At 41.8% G+C, this 18,669-nt stretch overlaps 1 protein-coding gene across 1 annotated transcript in view; it reads right to left on the bottom strand.

Moving 5' to 3' along the window:
• Nucleotides 1–18,669, bottom strand: part of ELP4 (elongator acetyltransferase complex subunit 4) — a 262,363-nt gene that overhangs the window by 230,858 nt on the left and 12,836 nt on the right. The window contains exon 2 of the mRNA XM_038764775.1: nt 7,075–7,110. Within this exon, the coding sequence (XP_038620703.1) occupies nt 7,075–7,110 (36 nt within the window). The remainder of the gene's footprint in view (nt 1–7,074; nt 7,111–18,669) is intronic.

Below are 18,669 nucleotides of genomic sequence, written 5' to 3'. Positions count from 1 at the left end.
TTATTGAACACCTGCTGTGTACAGAGTATTCTATTTAGAGCCTGGGAGGGAAAAATAGAAGCAAAATATATTTTTCTTGCCTTTGTAACTTATAGAGCACTCTGATTTAATGAGGGATGAACATACATTTTACTGTACCTCAAGACTGTGAGCCCACTGTTGGGTAGGGACTGTATATGTTGCCAACTTGTACTTCCCAAGCGCTTAGTACAGTGCTCTGCACACAGTAAGCGCTCAATAAATACGATTGATTGATTGATATTTTTCCCCTGTAGTAAACCCCACCTGTTAATGGCGGAGGTATAAAGCACTCAGTGGGTCCTCAATAAATGTCACCATGACAGCAAGAGAACACGAGAACTGGGCGATCACAAATTTTTCACAAATATCAGGAGCAGGAGGAAAAACAACATTACCGGTGGTATGAACATGACCAAAGAAAGATGAATAAATAAGTAGAGTATGTAAATCAACCCACACGTAAATGTTAAGGGGGAGCTGACTTGGGGTGGCGGAAATTAACCGGCTTATGTTTCTGATTTCTGACTTCTGATTTCAGGAGATTCTGAAGATGGGAACAGCTGGGGTTTGGTGGATTTGAAGAAAAGGGAGCTCTGGGCAGGGAGAGGGGGGAGAGCAAGGGGATGGAGGGAGGAGAATCATTAAGTAAGGCACCATGAGGAAGTTCACCGGCCAGGAACAAAGAAAGCAATCTGGCAAGCCTAAGGAGAAAGCTGGTGGAGAATCCTTAAGTCAATGGAAAAGAATTTCTGCTAGATGCGGAGATCAGAATAGCCACCGGAGGTTTCTGAAGAGTGGGAACGTATACTGAAACATGTTTTGGAAAGACAATGATAATAATAATAATAATAATAATAATAATAATGACGGCATTTGTTAAGCGCTATGTGTCAAGCACTGTTTTAAGCCCTGGGGTAGATACATGGTACTCAGGCTGTCCCACGTGGGGCTCACGGTCTTAATCCCCGTTTGACAGATGAGGCAACTGAGGCCCACAGAAGGTAAGCGACTTGCCCAAAGTCACACAGCTGACGAGTGGCGGAGCCGGGATTAGAATCAATCAATCAATCAATCGTATTGATTGAGCGCTTACTGTGGGAAGAGCACTGGACTAAGCGCTTGGGAAGTACAAGCTGGCAACATATAGAGACGGTCCCTACCCAACAGTGGGCTCACAGTCTAGAAGGGGGAGACAGAGAACAATAGCAAACATACTAACAAAATAAAATAGGATAGGTACAAGTAAAATAAATAAATAAATAGAGCAATAAATATGTACAAACATATATACAGTATATATATACTGCATATATGTATATATGCACATATATGTATATATCTATACATATACACGCATATATACACACATATATACATACATATGTGTGCATATATACACATACACATACATATACACACATATATATGTATATATACATATATACATATAGATATATATATGTATATATACATATACACACATATATGGATATATATGTATGTATATATACATATATACATATAGATATATATACATATACACTCATATATACATATATATATGTATGTATATATACGAGCAGCCTTGCGTACAGAAGCGGCAGGGCTCACTGGCAGGGACTCGGAGGTCCTGGGTTCAAATCCCGCCTCCGCCGACTGTCAGCTGGGTGACTTTGGGCGAGTCACTTCACTTCTCCGTGCCTCAGTTACCTCATCTGTAAAATGGGGATGAAGACTGTGAGCCCCCCGTGGGGCAACCTGATTAGAACGGTGCTTGGCACATAGTAAGCGCTTAATAAACGCCATCATTATTATCTTTTAGACTGTGAGCCCACTGTTGGGTAGGGACTGTCTCTATACGTTGCCAATTTGTACTTCCCAAGCGCTTAGTACAGTGCTCTGCACATAGTAAGCGCTCAATAAATACGATTGATGATGATGATATATACATATACACACATATATATAGATATATGTGTGTATATATGCATATATATACATATACATATATATGCGTATATGTATATATATACATATATACATTTAGATATATATGTATACACACACACACACACACATATCTATCTATCTATCTATCTATATATATATTAGAACCCATGACCTCTGACTCCCAAGCCGGGGCTCTTTCCACTGAGCCACGCTGCCTCTCTGACCTGCTGAGTACAGTGTAAACAGAAGAGGGGAGAGGCTAGACACAGGGAGAGCACACAGCATCATGGACCCCTTTCACGGGTAGGCATTCGTGGCACTCGCACTCAGGCCCCAGGAGTCACTGGGCTAGCAGAAACCTACATGAGTGGCCCCTCAATTTCCCATTTCCCCTCCAGAAGTGAGATTAAAACAGTGCCGGGCACACAGTAAGCGCTTAACGAATGCCATCGTTATTATTAAGCCTGGATGGACATCATGCAAAATTCAAGCCCACATTTTTAGTTTAGTAGGAGCTGAACTGAGCCGCACGGGGTTCCAGATTTTTTTTTAACCCGTGCCAAGTTCTTATATATCAACACAGGATGTTGGGGCTGCAGCGTTACGGTCAGTCTTCGTTCATCCCAAGGGTTCTGGGGAAAGGCAACCAGGGAGCTGTACGGAATAAAAGGAGAAGTTTTCGGGAAGCAAAGGGGCGTGACTCCCAACCTCTTGGGGTGGGATGGTGCTTTTGAGGGTAGGGAGTGGTGTATTAGAGAAAGTCAAGGCCCTGCAAGGTCTTTATAAACATAGAAGGTTTGAGCTCCCTTTTCTCTCTTTTCCTCCTGATGCCGGGAAAGTTAAGAACCTCTTCAGAGCTGACTATCCCTTAATTATGCTGATAGGAAGGCAGGAGATGCCCTATTTTGGAGTTTTCCTGGTGTAAATCTTAGTGTGTGTGTTTCTGAATTAAATCTGTTTGTGGATACAGCTCAATTAAGGCCCGTATAGATTTATTAATGGAATTCTAGACAGGAATTTCTAGGTCTTTTCCTTCTTTTGCTCCTTATAAACACAGGACGGCTGGGATGGATTATACTTTACGGGTATACAGTGGAGCAGCCCGGAATTCAGTTAAGGGAGAATCCACATTCCCCTGTGGATCCTAACGCAGGCAAAAGGGCATCTTGCCTATATAATCTCAAGTAAGCCAGGAAAAACAGTATGCATTCATTCATTCGATCGTATTTATTGAGCGCTTACTGCGAGCAGAGCACTGTACTAAGCGCTTGGGAAGTACAAGTTGGCAACATACAGAGATGGTCCCTACCCAACAGTGGGCTCACAGTCTAGTATCTATATGATTAGCCAAAATAGTAATAATGGTATTTATTAAGCGCTTACTATGTGCAAAGCACTGTTCTAAGCACTGGGGAGGTTACAAGGTGATCAGGCTGTGCCACGGGGGGCTCACAGTTTCAAGCCCCATTTTACAGATGAAGTAACTGAGGCACAGAGAAGTTAAGTGACTTGCCCAAAGTCACACAGCGGATAGTTGGCGCAGCCTGGATTTGAACCCATGACCTCCGACTCCAAAGCCCGTGCTCCTTCCACTGAGCCACGCTGCTTCTTAATAATAAAAATGACAGTAATAGTGGAATTTGTTAAATGTTTACTATGTGGCAAGCGCGGTGCTAAACAGTGGAGTGGATAAAGTGTATTTGGAAAAGACAAACTCCCTGTCCCACATGGGGCTGACGGTCTAAGGAGGGAGAACGGGTGTTTCATCCCCATTTTACAGAAGAGGAGACTGAGACACAGAGAAGTTAAATGACTTCCACAAGGGCACACAGCAAGGAAGCACTGGGACCAGGATTAGAACCCAGGTTGCCTGACTCACAGGCCAGTGGTCTTTCCACGAGACTCTGGTGATTCTATTTCGGTCCAACCGGTATTCTAGGTACATTCATTCATTCGTTCATTCATTCATTCATTCAATTGTATTTATTGAGCGCTTACTGTGTGCACTAAGCGCTTGGGATGTACAAGTTGGCAACATATAGAGACGGTCCCTACCCAACAGCGGGCTCACAGCCTAGAAGGGGGAGACAGACAACAAAACAAAACATCTTAACAAAATAAAATAAATAGAATAAATATGGACAAATTATTATGTGGAGAGCATGTCACTAAGCGCTTGGGAGAGTACAATATCAATAAACGGACACACTGCCTGCCCACAGTGAGCTTCCAATCGAGAGGGGGAGACGGACATTAATATAAATAAAGAAATGAAGAAATGAAGAAATGAAGAAATAAAGAAATAAAGAAAATAAATAATATAATAAAATAATAATAATAAAATATTAATAAAAATAATATAAATAAAGAAATGTATGTAAGGGAAGTGGGGCTGGGAGGTACCTGATACATCTTACTTGGTAAGCACAGAACCCCACTTCATGAGGCGATGGTTCCTATTAACTTGGCCTCCTGTAGCTTTTTGGGTAGAAAATCAATCAATCAATCAATCAATCGTATTTATTGAGCACTTACTGTGTGCAGAGCACCGTACTAAGTGGTTGGGAAGTACAAGTTGGCAACATATAGAGACGGTCCCTACCCAACAGTGGGCTCACAGTCTAAAAGGGGGAGACAGAGAACAAAACCAAACATACTAATAAAATAAAATAAATAGAATAGATACGTACAAGTAAAATAAATAGAGTAATAAATATGTGCAAACATATACACATATATACAGGTGCTGTGAGGAAGGGAAGGAGGTAAGGTGGAGGGGATGGAGAGGGGGAGGAGGGGGAGAGGAAGGAGGGGGCTCAGTCTGGGAAGGCCTCCTGGAGGAGGTGGACCAGCTAAGGGGGAACTGCCCCAGCAGAAAAAGGTGAAGGGTAGATGGAACAGCATGGCCTAGTGACAAGGGCATGGGCTTGGGAGTCAGAGGTGGTGGGTTCTAATCCGGGTCACGACTTGTCTGCTGTATGACCTTGAGTAAGTCACTTACCTTCTCTGTGCCTCATCTGTAAAATGGGGCTTGAGACTGTGAGCCCCACGTGGGACAATCTGATTACCTTGTATTTACCCCAGCGCTTAGAACACCGCTTGGCACATAGTAAGCACCTAACATACCACCACCACCATCATCATTATTATTATTACATGCACATTTATTTATATTAATGTCTGTCTCCCCCTCTGGAATGCACGCTCGCTGTGGGCAGAGAACATGTCTACCGACTCCGGTTCTCTGTATTCTCCCGATAATAATAATAATGGCATTTATTAAGCGCTTACTAGGTACAAAGCACCGTTCTAAGCGCTGGGGGGATACAAGGTGATGAGGTTGTCCCACGCGTTCAGTATAGTGCTCTGCACACGGCAAGCGCTCGACAGATATTATTGATTGACTGACGGACATAAGAAGTGGAAGAGGAGGAAGAGAAGGCCATTTCCAGTTTAGGCATTCTCGCCGGGGCTGGTGGTGGCCACTTTCCCCTGCTGAATACTAGGAGGGTCCACTCTCCTGCTTGACCACCTTGGGAGGTCGGCCGGTGCCAGACTCAGGGCTGTGTCACGGACGCTCTGGGGTGCTGCCTCGGCATTGCCACCTCACGAGAGAGCCCGTGCCCGCGATGCCAGCCTGCTTCCACGGCTAAAAAGGCCGCACAACCAAGCTGGGCTCGTGCACGAAACGCAACGGGGCCACAGGCCCCGAGGTCACTCCCGGCAGATCGATGGCCACACTCTGCGGGGGTCTGGGGAGAACTGCTTCTCTCTATTTCACCATTTTACATGTTCCAAACCGGAACAACTTTCGTAGAGAAACAGGAGTAAACCTGCAAATTGGGAATTCATTCATTCAATCGTATTTACTGAGCGCTTACTGTGTGCAGAGCACTGTACTAAGCGCTTGGGAAGTACAAGGTGGCAACATATGGAGACGGTCACTACCCAACAATGGGATATTTGAACCCCCGGCAGATCGATGGCCACAATCTGCGGGGTCTGGGGAGAACTGCTTCTCTCCATTTCACCATTTTACAGGTTGAAATTGAGCTCCAAACCGGAACAACTTTCGTAGAAAGACGGGAGTAAACCTGCAAATTGGGAATTCATTCATCCAATCATATTTATTGAGCGCTTACTGTGTGCAGAGCACTGTGCTAAGCGCTTGGGAAGTACAAGTTGGCAACATATAGAGACGGTCGCTACACAACAATGGGATATTTGAACCCCCGGCAGATCGATGGCCACACTCTGCGGGGGTCTGGGGAGAACGGCTTCTCTCTATTTCACCATTTTACAGGTTGAAATTGAGCTCCAAACCGGAACAACTTTCGTAGAGAGACAGGAGTAAACCTGCAAATTGGGATTCAATCGTATTTATTGAGCGCTTACTGTGTGCAGAGCACTGTACTAAGCGCTTGGGAAGTACAAGGTGGCAACATATAGAGACGGTCACTACCCAACAATGGGATATTTGAACCCCCGGCAGATCGATGGCCACGCTCTGCGGGAGTCTGGGGAGAACTGCTTCTCTCCGTTTCACCATTTTACAGGTTGAAATTGAGCTCCAAACCAGAACAACTTTCGTAGAAAGGCGGGAGTAAACCTGCAAATTGGGAATTCATTCATCCAATCGTATTTATTGAGCGCTTACTGTGTGCAGAGCACTGTACTAAGCGCTTGGGAAGTACAAGGTGGCAACATATAGAGACGGTCACTACCCAACAATGGGATATTTGAACCCCCGGCAGATCGATGGCCACGCTCTGCGGGAGTCTGGGGAGAACTGCTTCTCTCCGTTTCACCATTTTACAGGTTGAAATTGAGCTCCAAACCGGAACAACTTTCGTAGAAAGGCGGGAGTAAACCTGCAAATTGGGAATTCATTCATCCAATCGTATTTATTGAGTGCTTACTGTGTGCAGAGCACTGTGCTAAGCGCTTGGGAAGTACAAGGTGGCAACATATAGAGACGGTCACTACCCAACAACGGGATATTTGAAAACACTGCACAGCAAAAGGTTCAAGGACAAAACAATTCCGTGAAGTAGAGAAGGATGAGGAGGAATTCCATAACTGAATCATCCATTCCTTACTTACCAATCAGGAGCAGCGTGCCAACGGCTAATCCTCCACCTGAGAATGAAACAAAACCGAGAAGAAAATGAGTCTTCCTTTGCGCGTTATCGCCAGCGTTATCTGTAAAGTTTTACCCAGGACAGCTGATACAATACGCTTGAAAATGTGATTGTGAGCAACATTTTAATTACCTTGGAGATACTTTTTTCAATGCACTATTATAAAATAATTACATATTATATGTAATTATATACTACACATTACAATTACTTTCATAATATACTGTACTATGCTCTTTTCTCTCCTGATGGGACCATGCGGAGCGCTACACAACTGTAGTTAAGTACTCCAATAATTTTATATTTAGTACTAGTTGATAAATTAACTCAGTAGCCAAGACCTAAATGCGCATTTCTCTTACCATCTATTGGAATAACAACAGAAGGAAGAAAGGTTATTGGGTGAGAAATCACTTAAATCTATTTAAATTAAGTAAGCCTCGGTGAATATGACAGATAATTGAATGTAATTTCTGTTTTCATTTTTAGAACTAACTGCATAAAGACCAGCTACTCCCTTTCTCCACTCTCCCCCCACCACACAGAATTTTTATGTTTAGGGATTTTCGGCATTAGGAATCATTCTATTTCGTTTAAAGTATGAACCAACTATAAAATTGTAATAATACTATCAAATGACAGACTTTTTTATGATATTTGTCAAGCACTTATTATGTGCCAAGCTCTGGATTAAGCGCTGGAGTAGATACAAGCTGATCAGGTTGGACACAGTCCATGTCCCATTTTACAGATGAGGTAACTGAGACACAGAGAAGGCAAGTGACTTGCCCAAGGTCACACAGCAGACAAGTGGCAGAGGTAGGATTAGAATCCAGGTCCTCGGACTCTCGGGCCTGTGTTCTATCCACTAGGCCACGCTGATTTTCCAGTATTTTCAGTAGACTGGCAACTACTATTACTAACATGGATTAGTCAGTCTTAAATAACACATATTAGTCAATCTTAAATTTGGGAGTAACTAAATCCAGGCTCCTTTCATTTAATTTTTTTTCAACCCAGAACTGCCCTAAAAATATGAGCATTTAAAGTAAGCTGTCCCAGCATTCACCATCAGTAAACGTCAAAATAAAAGCAGTACTTTTACCTGGGTCACTTTAATCTATATAAAACAAGAAAGTTTGAAGATATATTTTTCTTAGTTATTATATGCTTTCTACCATTCAAGATATAGTCTCCCCCTTTTAGACTGTGAGCCCACTGTTGGGTAGGGACTGTCTCTATATGTTGCCAATTTGTACTTCCCAAGCGCTTAGTACAGTGCTCTGCACATAGTAAGCGCTCAATAAATACGATTGATGATGATGATATAGTGAATAGGCCAACAATATAAACAATTTCCTATTGTGATCTGTGCCTCAGTGGAACAGAACGTTCCTGCAACCCCTCTCTAAATAAATACTGCAGATTATTTTGAGAAGTGAATTACTACAAAATAAATGTATATACTCTTGAAGTAAGGATCTTATAGTATCAAAAAAAGATAAACTTCCCATTATTATTTTCAGCTGCCCAATAAAGTTTCTACAGAAACATCCTTGTAGATGATTATCCACAATTTTACTCCATTTCCAATGTTGTTCTTTCACTTGTACACACTTTTATGTAGAGCTAGCTTCACTCTTGGATTGAATTTACAATTTCATTGCTTTTTAGGTATTGACAAGTTCTTTTGTAATGGCACTTAACACATGGCAGATGTAACAGTTGAAATAAGTTTTCATCTGTTGCACGAACTGAAGATATAACCGAAAGATGAAACATATATAGTGACAGTAATCACTGCACATTAGAGAACAAAGTGAATATGCGGTCTATAAATGGAGCAAAGATGTCTACAAAATAAAGTTGAAATTATACACTGTCTTTTAAAATTTGTTTTGAGGGAAGTCTTCTTACACACTGTTACTTTATCTTTTAGTTTTATGCTTGGCTTTTTGATCCACTATGTTTATTTCTCCCCTTCCCTCCGCCCCGCACCCTGTCCCCAGCTAACGATAAGCAAAATAATCATTTTAGTAATAACTCCATCAACTGAAATGTGCTCATCCTCTATATTATTATTATTGTATTTATTAAGTGCTTACTATGTGTCAAGCACTGTTCTAAGTGCTGGGGTAGACACAAGTTAATCATGTTAGACACAGTCCCTGTCCTGCTTGGGGCTCACAGTCTAAGTAGCAGGGAAGAGGATTCAATTCCTATTTTACAGTTGGGGGAAACTGCAGCACAGAGAAGTTAAGCCACTTGCCCAAATTCACACAGCAGGCAAATGGAGGAGCTGGGATTGGAACCCAGGTCCTCTGACTCCCAGCCCTGTACTTTTTCCACTAGGCCACGCTGCTTCTTTGACTCACAGGCAAAGTCTTCCCATGAACAAACTTAAATTGTCAACTACAGGCTGATTTAGTTGACCTGTTTACTTTCCCACTTGCTTTTTCGGGTAGAAGTGACTGAAAAAAAAAATTGACATTTTAAGTGGAATTTTTCTGACACTGTAGACACTAAATGATGTGCTAAAATCTGCGTTTTCTTTTTAGAATGGAGATTTAGCCACAGGAAGACTAGTTAAACCTTCGACAAGGGGTCACCACTGGTTGATTCAAATAAAAGGACATCAATCAGTCCTTTAAAATTTCAGATTTGGAAATTTTGACTTCTTCCAATTTCAGATGGACAATTTATCTTGGGTACTTTAGTAAAATACATATTTTTAAAAAGTTTCAACTCATAATTATGCATTTAATTGAATGTTTATAACTGAAGGGTCAAGGGGAGTCATTACATTTGCGTGACTTTAATACACCAACCTATTAATCCCAAGTCCTCAGCAACTGTAGTAACTCATAGCAAAAGAAAGGATACCTTGTAGAGAACGAACCAAATCGGCAGTTTACCAGAATCATCCTTATAATAAATTCTAAAAGTAAAGACATTCTAATCGAGTTCTTGATTTATCCAAAAATTTGTTGCGCTTCCCCAGTTCTCCAAAGCCTTACCTTTCCCCAAAAAGAGGGAAGAAGTTACAAAACAGGGTAATTCAGGGTATATTTTCAATTTAAACCTTTACCACTAACATTGCTATAGATATTGTGGTAACAGTTTTAGTTACCTGACACTTGTTCCCTTTGCTAAAATTCACTCAAACACTCCTGCTATTTAAACAGATATCAATCAGCTTTGAGTTTATTTTATATCTATTCCACTAATTAACAGGCAAATGCAATATATCACATAACTGCAAAGTATTTCAACTTAAGGACAGACAATACAAGGCTTTGGGGAATTCACATACTTTGTTATTATGATACTCATTGTGAGCAAGGAATGTTTCTACAAACTCCGATGCATTGTACGCTCCCATCATCAATCGTATTTATTGAGCGCTTACTGTGTGCAGAGCACTGTACTAAGCGCTTAACAACAGCTCCCAACAGCTCAGCACAATGCTCTGCACACAAACACTCAAAAAATGCCATTGAATGATTATGGTAAACACTGCTGAATTTAGCTTTGCGATTCACTGATTTCCCAAGCCCAAATGATCACGTTAATGGCCACTGCTTTAATAAAATACCCTCACGGAACTGAAAATGCCAGTCTTGGATATTCACATTTTAAGTTTTTGGTACAAGTGGGTTCTTTTCGATTCATGTAAGAAACACACGACACCGTTGCCACTTTTTTTTTTTAAAGTCAAAGATCTTCCTAGACTGGGTGTAGCTATCACGATTATATAAATTTGCTCCACCTAAGTGCTACAATTCATTCATTCATTCAATCATATTTATTGAGCGCTTACTGTGTGCAGAGAACTGTACTAAGCGCTTGGGAAGTACAAATCGGCAACAGAGACGGTCCCTACCCAACAATGGGCTCACAGTTTAGAAGGGGGAGACAAACAACAAAACAAAACAAGTAGACAGGTGTCAATACCATCAGGATAAGGCCCTGTTCTCAGCGCTGGGGGGGGGGTTAGGGGGTGATCAGGTTTTAGACTGTGAGCCCACTGTTGGGTAGGGACTGTCTCTATATGTTGCCAGCTTGTACTTCCCAAGCGCTTAGTACAGTGCTCTGCACACAGTAAGCGCTCAATAAATATGATTGATTGATTGATTGGAATTGCTATTTCCTTCTCCAGCAGATTTCAAAGCCATGTATATAGGTCCTGGAAATACAGAGCCCAAAGAATCAGAAATTGCATTGCTCATATATTTCCAGAGCTAGCAGATTTAGGACTGAAGAGTGGGTGAGGACTCTCTGAATCCTGTTTCAACCTGGGCAATCAACCCCTTATTAATATTTATTGAGAGTTTATTGAGCACAGAGCTGTACTAAGCACTTGGGAGTGTACAGCATGGAGTTGGTAGATACCATCCCTGCTCACAAGGCGCTTACAGTCTAGGAGATAGACATTAAAATAAATTACAGATAGGGGAAATGGCAGAGTATAAGGATATGTACACAGATACTGTGGGGCTAAGGGTAGGGTGAAAATTAAGTGCTTAAGGGGTGGAGACCCAAGTGCATAGGGACGCAGAGTGTGTGATGGCATTTATTAAGCATTTACTATGTGCAAAGCACTGTTCTAAGCGCTGCGGAGGTTACAAGGTGATCAGGTTGCCCCACGTGGGGCTCACGGTCTTCACCCCCATTTTACAGATGAGGGAACTGAGGCAGAGAAGTTAAGTGACCCGCCCAAAGTCACACAGCTGGCAATTGGCGGAGCCGGGATCTGAACCCATGACCTCTGACTCCAAAGCCCACGCTCTTTCCACTGAGCCACGCTGCTTCATGCAGGGGGAAGACGAGAAGGATGGAGAAGTGAGGGGTTAGCCTGGAGGAGATAGGACTTTAATTGGTCTTTGAAGATGGGGAGAGTGGTGATTTATCAGATATGGAAGGGGAGGAAGTTACAGGCCAGAAGAAGGAGATGGGCAAAGTGTCGATGATGAGACAGATATCAAGGTACAGGGAATAAACTGGCATTACTGGAACAAAATGAGTGGGCTGGGTTGTGGTACTTTAGCGAGGATAGGTAGGAGCGGGATTGTTGATTTCTGTTTGATGCAGAGATGGATGGGCAACCACTGTATGTTTTTGAGGAATGGGAAGTCATGTACATTTTGTTTTAATAATAATAATAATAATAATGGTGGCATTTGTTAAGCGCTTACTATGTGCAAAGCACTGTTTTAGAAAGTGATCCAGGCAGCTGAGTGAAGGATGAACCGGGAGACACTTAAGGCTGGGATGTCAGCGAGGAAGCCATCCCAGTGCAAACAGGGACAGTCGAAGAAGGTATCTGCAGAGTCCAGAAATGGAGTAACCTGTTTCACCTGAGAAGGGACCATGAGACGGGGTATTTCTTTCAATCACTTCTTTGATGCCTCAACCTCTGGAAAAGGTGACAGACCTGAAGTTTTCAATATCAATCTCTACCTACCCCTTGCCTCCTACTAATTTACTGCTTCCCTTCAAATGATAGTTTTTAGAAAATGAATTAGTAATCTCAAGAATTGCTGTTATCTGTAGTTATTTGAAACAATACATCTGATGAGATATTGGAAGAGTAAGGCAGACTTTTTACTTTGGGGTAATTCTGGCCAGAAATTAGGTAAATCCATCCTACCCTTGCCCGTCCCTTCTTAAAACTCCCCTTTCCTTGCCCACAGAGCTTTGAAAATTGTCTTCCTGTTTCCCTGCAACTCCCATGTACCTCTCCCATTTCCCCGACAACTTTGTCCCCCTTTTAGACTGTGAGCCCACTGTTGGGTAGGGACTGTCTCTATATGTTGCCAACTTGTACTTCCCAAGCGCTTAGTACAGTGCTCTGCACACAGTAAGCGCTCAATAAATACGATTGATTGATTGATTGATTTAAGCTGTGTCACTGTGGAGGGTGGAGCTGATTCCTTCCCTGGCTTCCACCCCTGGCATCGCCACAGATGTAGGCGACCTGAAGATACAAACCAGAGTTGTATCAAACCAGAAAAACTTTCTTTTTCTTTCCAAAGAAAGAAGTCGCCCTAGTTGGAACAAATGTATGGGAGGGAGGGATGGACGATGACTTTAGGGCAGGTTTACCTCACAGCCGCTAGAATTTATTTCTCAGTAAGTAAAAGTTGGTCCAGCTGGGTTGAAACCTCTGGCCTGGAGCCTTTGAAAGCATAGGTTAAAACAGTTTGTGGGTTCGATTTAGAAGGGTGAATTTGGCATAATGGAACTTTATTTCAGCCTGAGGTTTGACATAAAATCTCCCAAAGCTACACTAAAGCGATTTAGTTGATCATCCCTAGGTAGTTTTTTGAAAGAAAGGGACTTGGAACAATTAACACCCAATAAAAGTGAGCATATTCACAAAATGACTAATATTCATGGTAGTGGAGTGACTTGTCAAATATATTTTGCATCTAGGCTTAAATTCTACTAGGAATTAAAATGACATCATTAAGACAGAGCAGTCAAACTTCACTGCACTGTGTGCCGGTGATAATACATTATAAAGACTTATTAGTTACAGAATAATGGAAGATGATACTTAGGTGGCAATCACTTGAATGACATATTGTCACAGTAGAGTCATTCTACTTCTACTGCGTTTTGAGTCACATGGCCAAGTCGTACTTAATGTATAATTTGAAGTACACCACTCATATTCTACACTTACAATACATCTTTTTAGATCATACGAAGGTATGACTGAACAAATTTGTAAACCAAATTTTATTTTCAAATGAGTTTAATGAAAAGCTAAATCACTTGATACAACTATAATTCAATCACATATTGAAGAAAAAGTTAACAGAAGCTATAATAGTATTCTGAACATTTTACTGTACAATTTTTCTGAATGATGTATCGTCATAATTTTTTTCCACACTTTTACAGATACAGTTGCATCCATGCAAAATATATTTATATTTATATAAATACACCTCTATATAAGTTTGCACGTATTTATTTATTTATATTTATTATTCTGTTTTATTTGTACATATACTTCCCAAGCACTTAGTACAGTGCTCTGCACACAGTAAGCGCTCAATAAATATGACTGAATGAATGAATGAATATTTAAACTCTATGAAGGGCTGATTGGGATTTTTTTCCAGCAGCAATTACTAAAGTTACTGTGGATTTACATTAAATTCTCTTTTAGTTACAATTAGGCACCCCAAATTATCCCAAATCCTTCCTCAAATTAATTAATCTATAAAAACACTTTAAATCAAAATAAACTTAAAGTTTGGCTAGAGAGTCCAGCATACTCTATTACTTGCTATTTTCTAAATTTGATGTATAACCTCTTGGTACTATAAATAAGACAAGTGTTTTTATCTTTTTCAAAGCCACTGGATCAGATACTTTAGAAAAGATTATAATTCTATGATCCTACCAATGCTTAAAACTTGCACAGGGTTAACCTGAATAAATAGAGTTAATCACTTCTCTAATACACAGAATAGGGTGGTTTTCCCTTGTAATGAAATGTTTTGATATTATAACATTTGCAGGCTAAGGGAAGGGTTGGATGAAAAGCAAAAACAGAAGAAAAAACCCACCTCCTAAAACACACACATACACGTAACACTTTAAAAATATATTTTTGGAAGATGTCATCCCTGTAGTTCATCCTCTGCATGCACATACAAGTCCTATGTGCTGGATATTCTATCAGTGAAGTTTTGGAAACGTTTCTAAACGAGGGAGTATAAATGGCATTTACATTACTCTACTTTAGCAATGATTAAACAATAGCTTGCATTCTAGTATATCACAGAAGTTTTTCTTGGGTTAGTACATCGAAGGTGCTTGCTTAAACAAAATTCTGTAGAGAAAATAGTTCTATATCTGACTTTGTAAGTTAATACAAAAGCATTTCATACTTCTGATAATATAAATGATTAAATCTAGACAGACAAATACAAATGTCATGAAAGGCACTATACGGTGAATAGTTTCCCCAAATCACTCCTGCTATCGGCATAAATACGCCTATTTAAAATTTCACGGAAAATATGCTGGAAAAGTACTGGGAAGGTACAGCTATGAATTATGGAACAATCCTAGGTTTCCAAGTACGGATGTCAGGAATATAGGAAAACATTTGGTGTAGTCAAAATGACAGATCACCTAGCTGCACTTACATATTACGACTCCAGAATGGATGTGGGAAAAAAAATTATTTCACGACACGTGATGTCCTTGATTTGTAGACACGGTCTGTGTTTAGGTGATGAAGGCAAATAAGAGGGTCTAAACGGAATTCAGTCATTCCAACCTGGTTTTAAAACGTGTGAAATTTCCCCTTTTGAAAGCATGTGCACACATCCCGGGGCAAAACCACCCACCTTGTGCTGTTGCTGGAAATACAGAAAACCTACAGCTGTTGTCAGAACAGCAGTTGTCAGAATGGCACCTTTAAGATGCTGCCACAGTCTTACCCAGTCATCTTTTTCACATTACATTACAGATTGCAACACTACAATGAAAGGAAATACACCTTCGTTCACGTAAAAAGGAAAGGAATACTCACTAGGGAGGGCCACTTAACCTTTAAAATTTAATGTACGTACAAAACTCAAAACAGGGTCACAAGGGATGGCTATAACTGTAAAAGTTCAGGTGAAGTACACTAAATCTATTCCTTACTCTGAAGTTTTGGGATCAATTTCTGTAATTTCAGTACACGTCTCAAGAAAAGAAGCCAAGAATCCTACTGGAATTTAAGGTTTAGAGAGTGAAAAAAAATCCACTAAAAATCTCCTTCCATAGAAAAGTCTGGATTTCAGGTAAAATACCCATCATATCAAGAAGGCACTGGACTGAGCGCTTGGGAAGTACAAATCGGCATCAGAGACGGTCCCTACCCAACAACGGGCTCACAGTCTAGAAGGGGGAGATGGATAAAAAAACCCCAAAACAAGTAGACAGGTGTCAATACCAACAAAATAAATGGATTTATAACAGAATGAATTTATAGTCTGGCGCTTAGAACGGTGCTAGGCACATAGTAAGCGCTTAACGAATGCCATTATTAATATTATTCTGAATGAATTCTATTCAGAATGAATTCTGGATATGATAGAATGAGTTAGCCCCTCTGAAGGTTGGTGCCGTCAAGTGCTTGCCACATAGTAAGTGCTTAACAAATCAAGAACAGTGCTTTGCACATAGTAAGCGCTTAATAAATGCCATTATTATTATTATTATTCTATGATGATGATGATGATTATTGCTGTTATCAGTGTTTTTCCCCCAGTGAGAGTCTTTTTAGGGAGCCCCTTCCCGGCCAGTTGATGAGATGCCATCAACGCCTCGTTTGGACCAAAAAATGGCCAACGAGGTGACTGTGAGGGCCACCCTGTCTCTCCCTCAAGACCTTAATACTAATAGTGATGGGGCTCCCAGTCAATCAATCAATCGTATTTATTGAGCGCTTACTGTGTGCAGAGCACTGTACTAAGCGCTTGGGAAGTACAAGTTGGCAACATAGAGAGACGGTCCCTACCCAACAGTGGGCTCACAGTCTCTTCACCTTCATTTTACAGATGAGGGAACCGAGGCACGGAGAATAATAATAATGATGGCATTTATTAAGCACTTACTATGTGCAAAGCACTGTTCTAAGCGCTGGGGGGGCTACAAGGTGATCAGGTTGTCCCACGGGGGGCTCCCAGTCAATCCCCATTTTACAAATGAGGGAACTGAGGTCCGGAGAAAAATAATAATGACGGCATTTGTTAAGCGTTTACTCTGTGCCAAGCACTGTTCTAAGCGCTGGGGGGGATACAAGGTGATCAGGTTGTCCTACGTGGGGCTCACAGCCTTCACCCCCATTTTACAGATGAGGCCACTGAGGCCCGGAGAATAAAAATAATGACGGCATTTGTTAAGCGTTTACTCTGTGCCAAGGACTGTTCTAAGCGCTGGGGGACAAGGTGATCAGGTTGTCCTACGTGGGGCTCACAGCCTTCATCCCCATTTTACAGATGAGGCCACTGAGGCCCGGAGAATAATAATAATGATGGCATTTGTTAAGCGTTTACTCTGTGCCAAGGACTGTTCTAAGCGCTGGGGGAAATACAAGGTGATCAGGTTGTCCTACGTGGGGCTCACAGTCTTCATCCCCATTTTACAGATGAGGCCACTGAGGCCCGGAGAATAATAATAATGACGGCATTTGTTAAGCGTTTACTCTGTGCCAAGGACTGTTCTAAGCGCTGGGGGGGATACAAGGTGATCAGGTTGTCCTACGTGGGGCTCACAGCCTTCATCCCCATTTTACAGATGAGGCCACTGAGGCCCGGAGAATAATAATAATGACGGCATTTGTTAAGCGTTTACTCTGTGCCAAGCACTGTTCTAAGCACTGGGGGGGATACAAGGTGATCAGGTTGTCCCACGGGGGGCTCCCAGTCAATCCCCATTTTACAGATGAGGCCACTGAGGCCCAGAGAAGTGAAGTGGCTTGCCCAAGTTTGGCACCGAAGCCGGACCGGTGGTCGGGGCTGAGGGGATGGGGGCGATGAATGAGGAATTTGAGGAATGAATCCCGGTCAACAACCAAATAGGAGGCGATGGCGGCCGGGTCGGCAAGGCCTCCTCTGAGGCCAAATCCTTCATTCATTCATTCCATCGTATTTATTGAGCGCTTACTGTGTGCAGAGCACTGTACTAAGCGCTTGGGAGGTACAAATCGGCAACAGAGACGGTCCCTACCGAACAACGGGCTCACAGTCGAGAAGTGCTGGGGAGGCTAAAGGTGATCATTCATTCATTCAACCGTATTTATTATTATTATTATTAATAATAATAATGGTATTTATTAAGCGCTTACTATGTGCAAAGCACTGTTCTAAGAGCTGGGGGGGAATACAAGGTGATCAGGTTGTCCCGCGTGGGGCTCACAGTCTTAATCCCCATTTTACAGATGAGGTAACTGAGGCTTAGAGAAGTTAAGTGACTTGCCTAAGGTCACACAGCGGACATGTGGTGGAGCCGGGATTTGAACCCAGGACCTCTGACTCCAAAGCCCAGGCTCTTTCCACTGAGCCACGCTGATTTATTGAGCGCAAGTCACTTAACTTCTCTGGGCCTCAGTTGCCTCATCTGTAAGATGGGGATTGAGACTGTGAGCCCCCCGTGGGACAACCTGATCACCTTGTAACCTCCCCAGCGCTTAGAACAGTGCTTGGCACATAGTAAGCGCTTAATAAATGTCATCATTACTATTACTGTTTGCAGAGCACTCTACTACGCGCTTAGGAAGGACAAGTCGGCAAACACATAGAGACGGGCCCTACCCCACAGCGGGCTTACAGTCTGGAAGGGGGAGATGGACGACAAAACAAAAAATGTAGACAGGTGTCAAAATCGTCAGAACAAATAGAATTATAGCTATAATGCACATCATTATCAAAATAAATAGAATAGTAAATATGTACAAGTCAAATAGAGTAATAAACTTGTACAAATATATATAAGTGCTGTGGGGAGGGGAAGGAGGTAGGGCAGAGGGGGAGATGGGGAGGAA

This window comes from Tachyglossus aculeatus, chromosome 22, assembly GCF_015852505.1.
Source record: "Tachyglossus aculeatus isolate mTacAcu1 chromosome 22, mTacAcu1.pri, whole genome shotgun sequence".
NCBI classification, from domain to species: Eukaryota; Metazoa; Chordata; class Mammalia; order Monotremata; family Tachyglossidae; genus Tachyglossus; species Tachyglossus aculeatus.
This window is presented reverse-complemented; position numbering and strand designations above follow the sequence as displayed.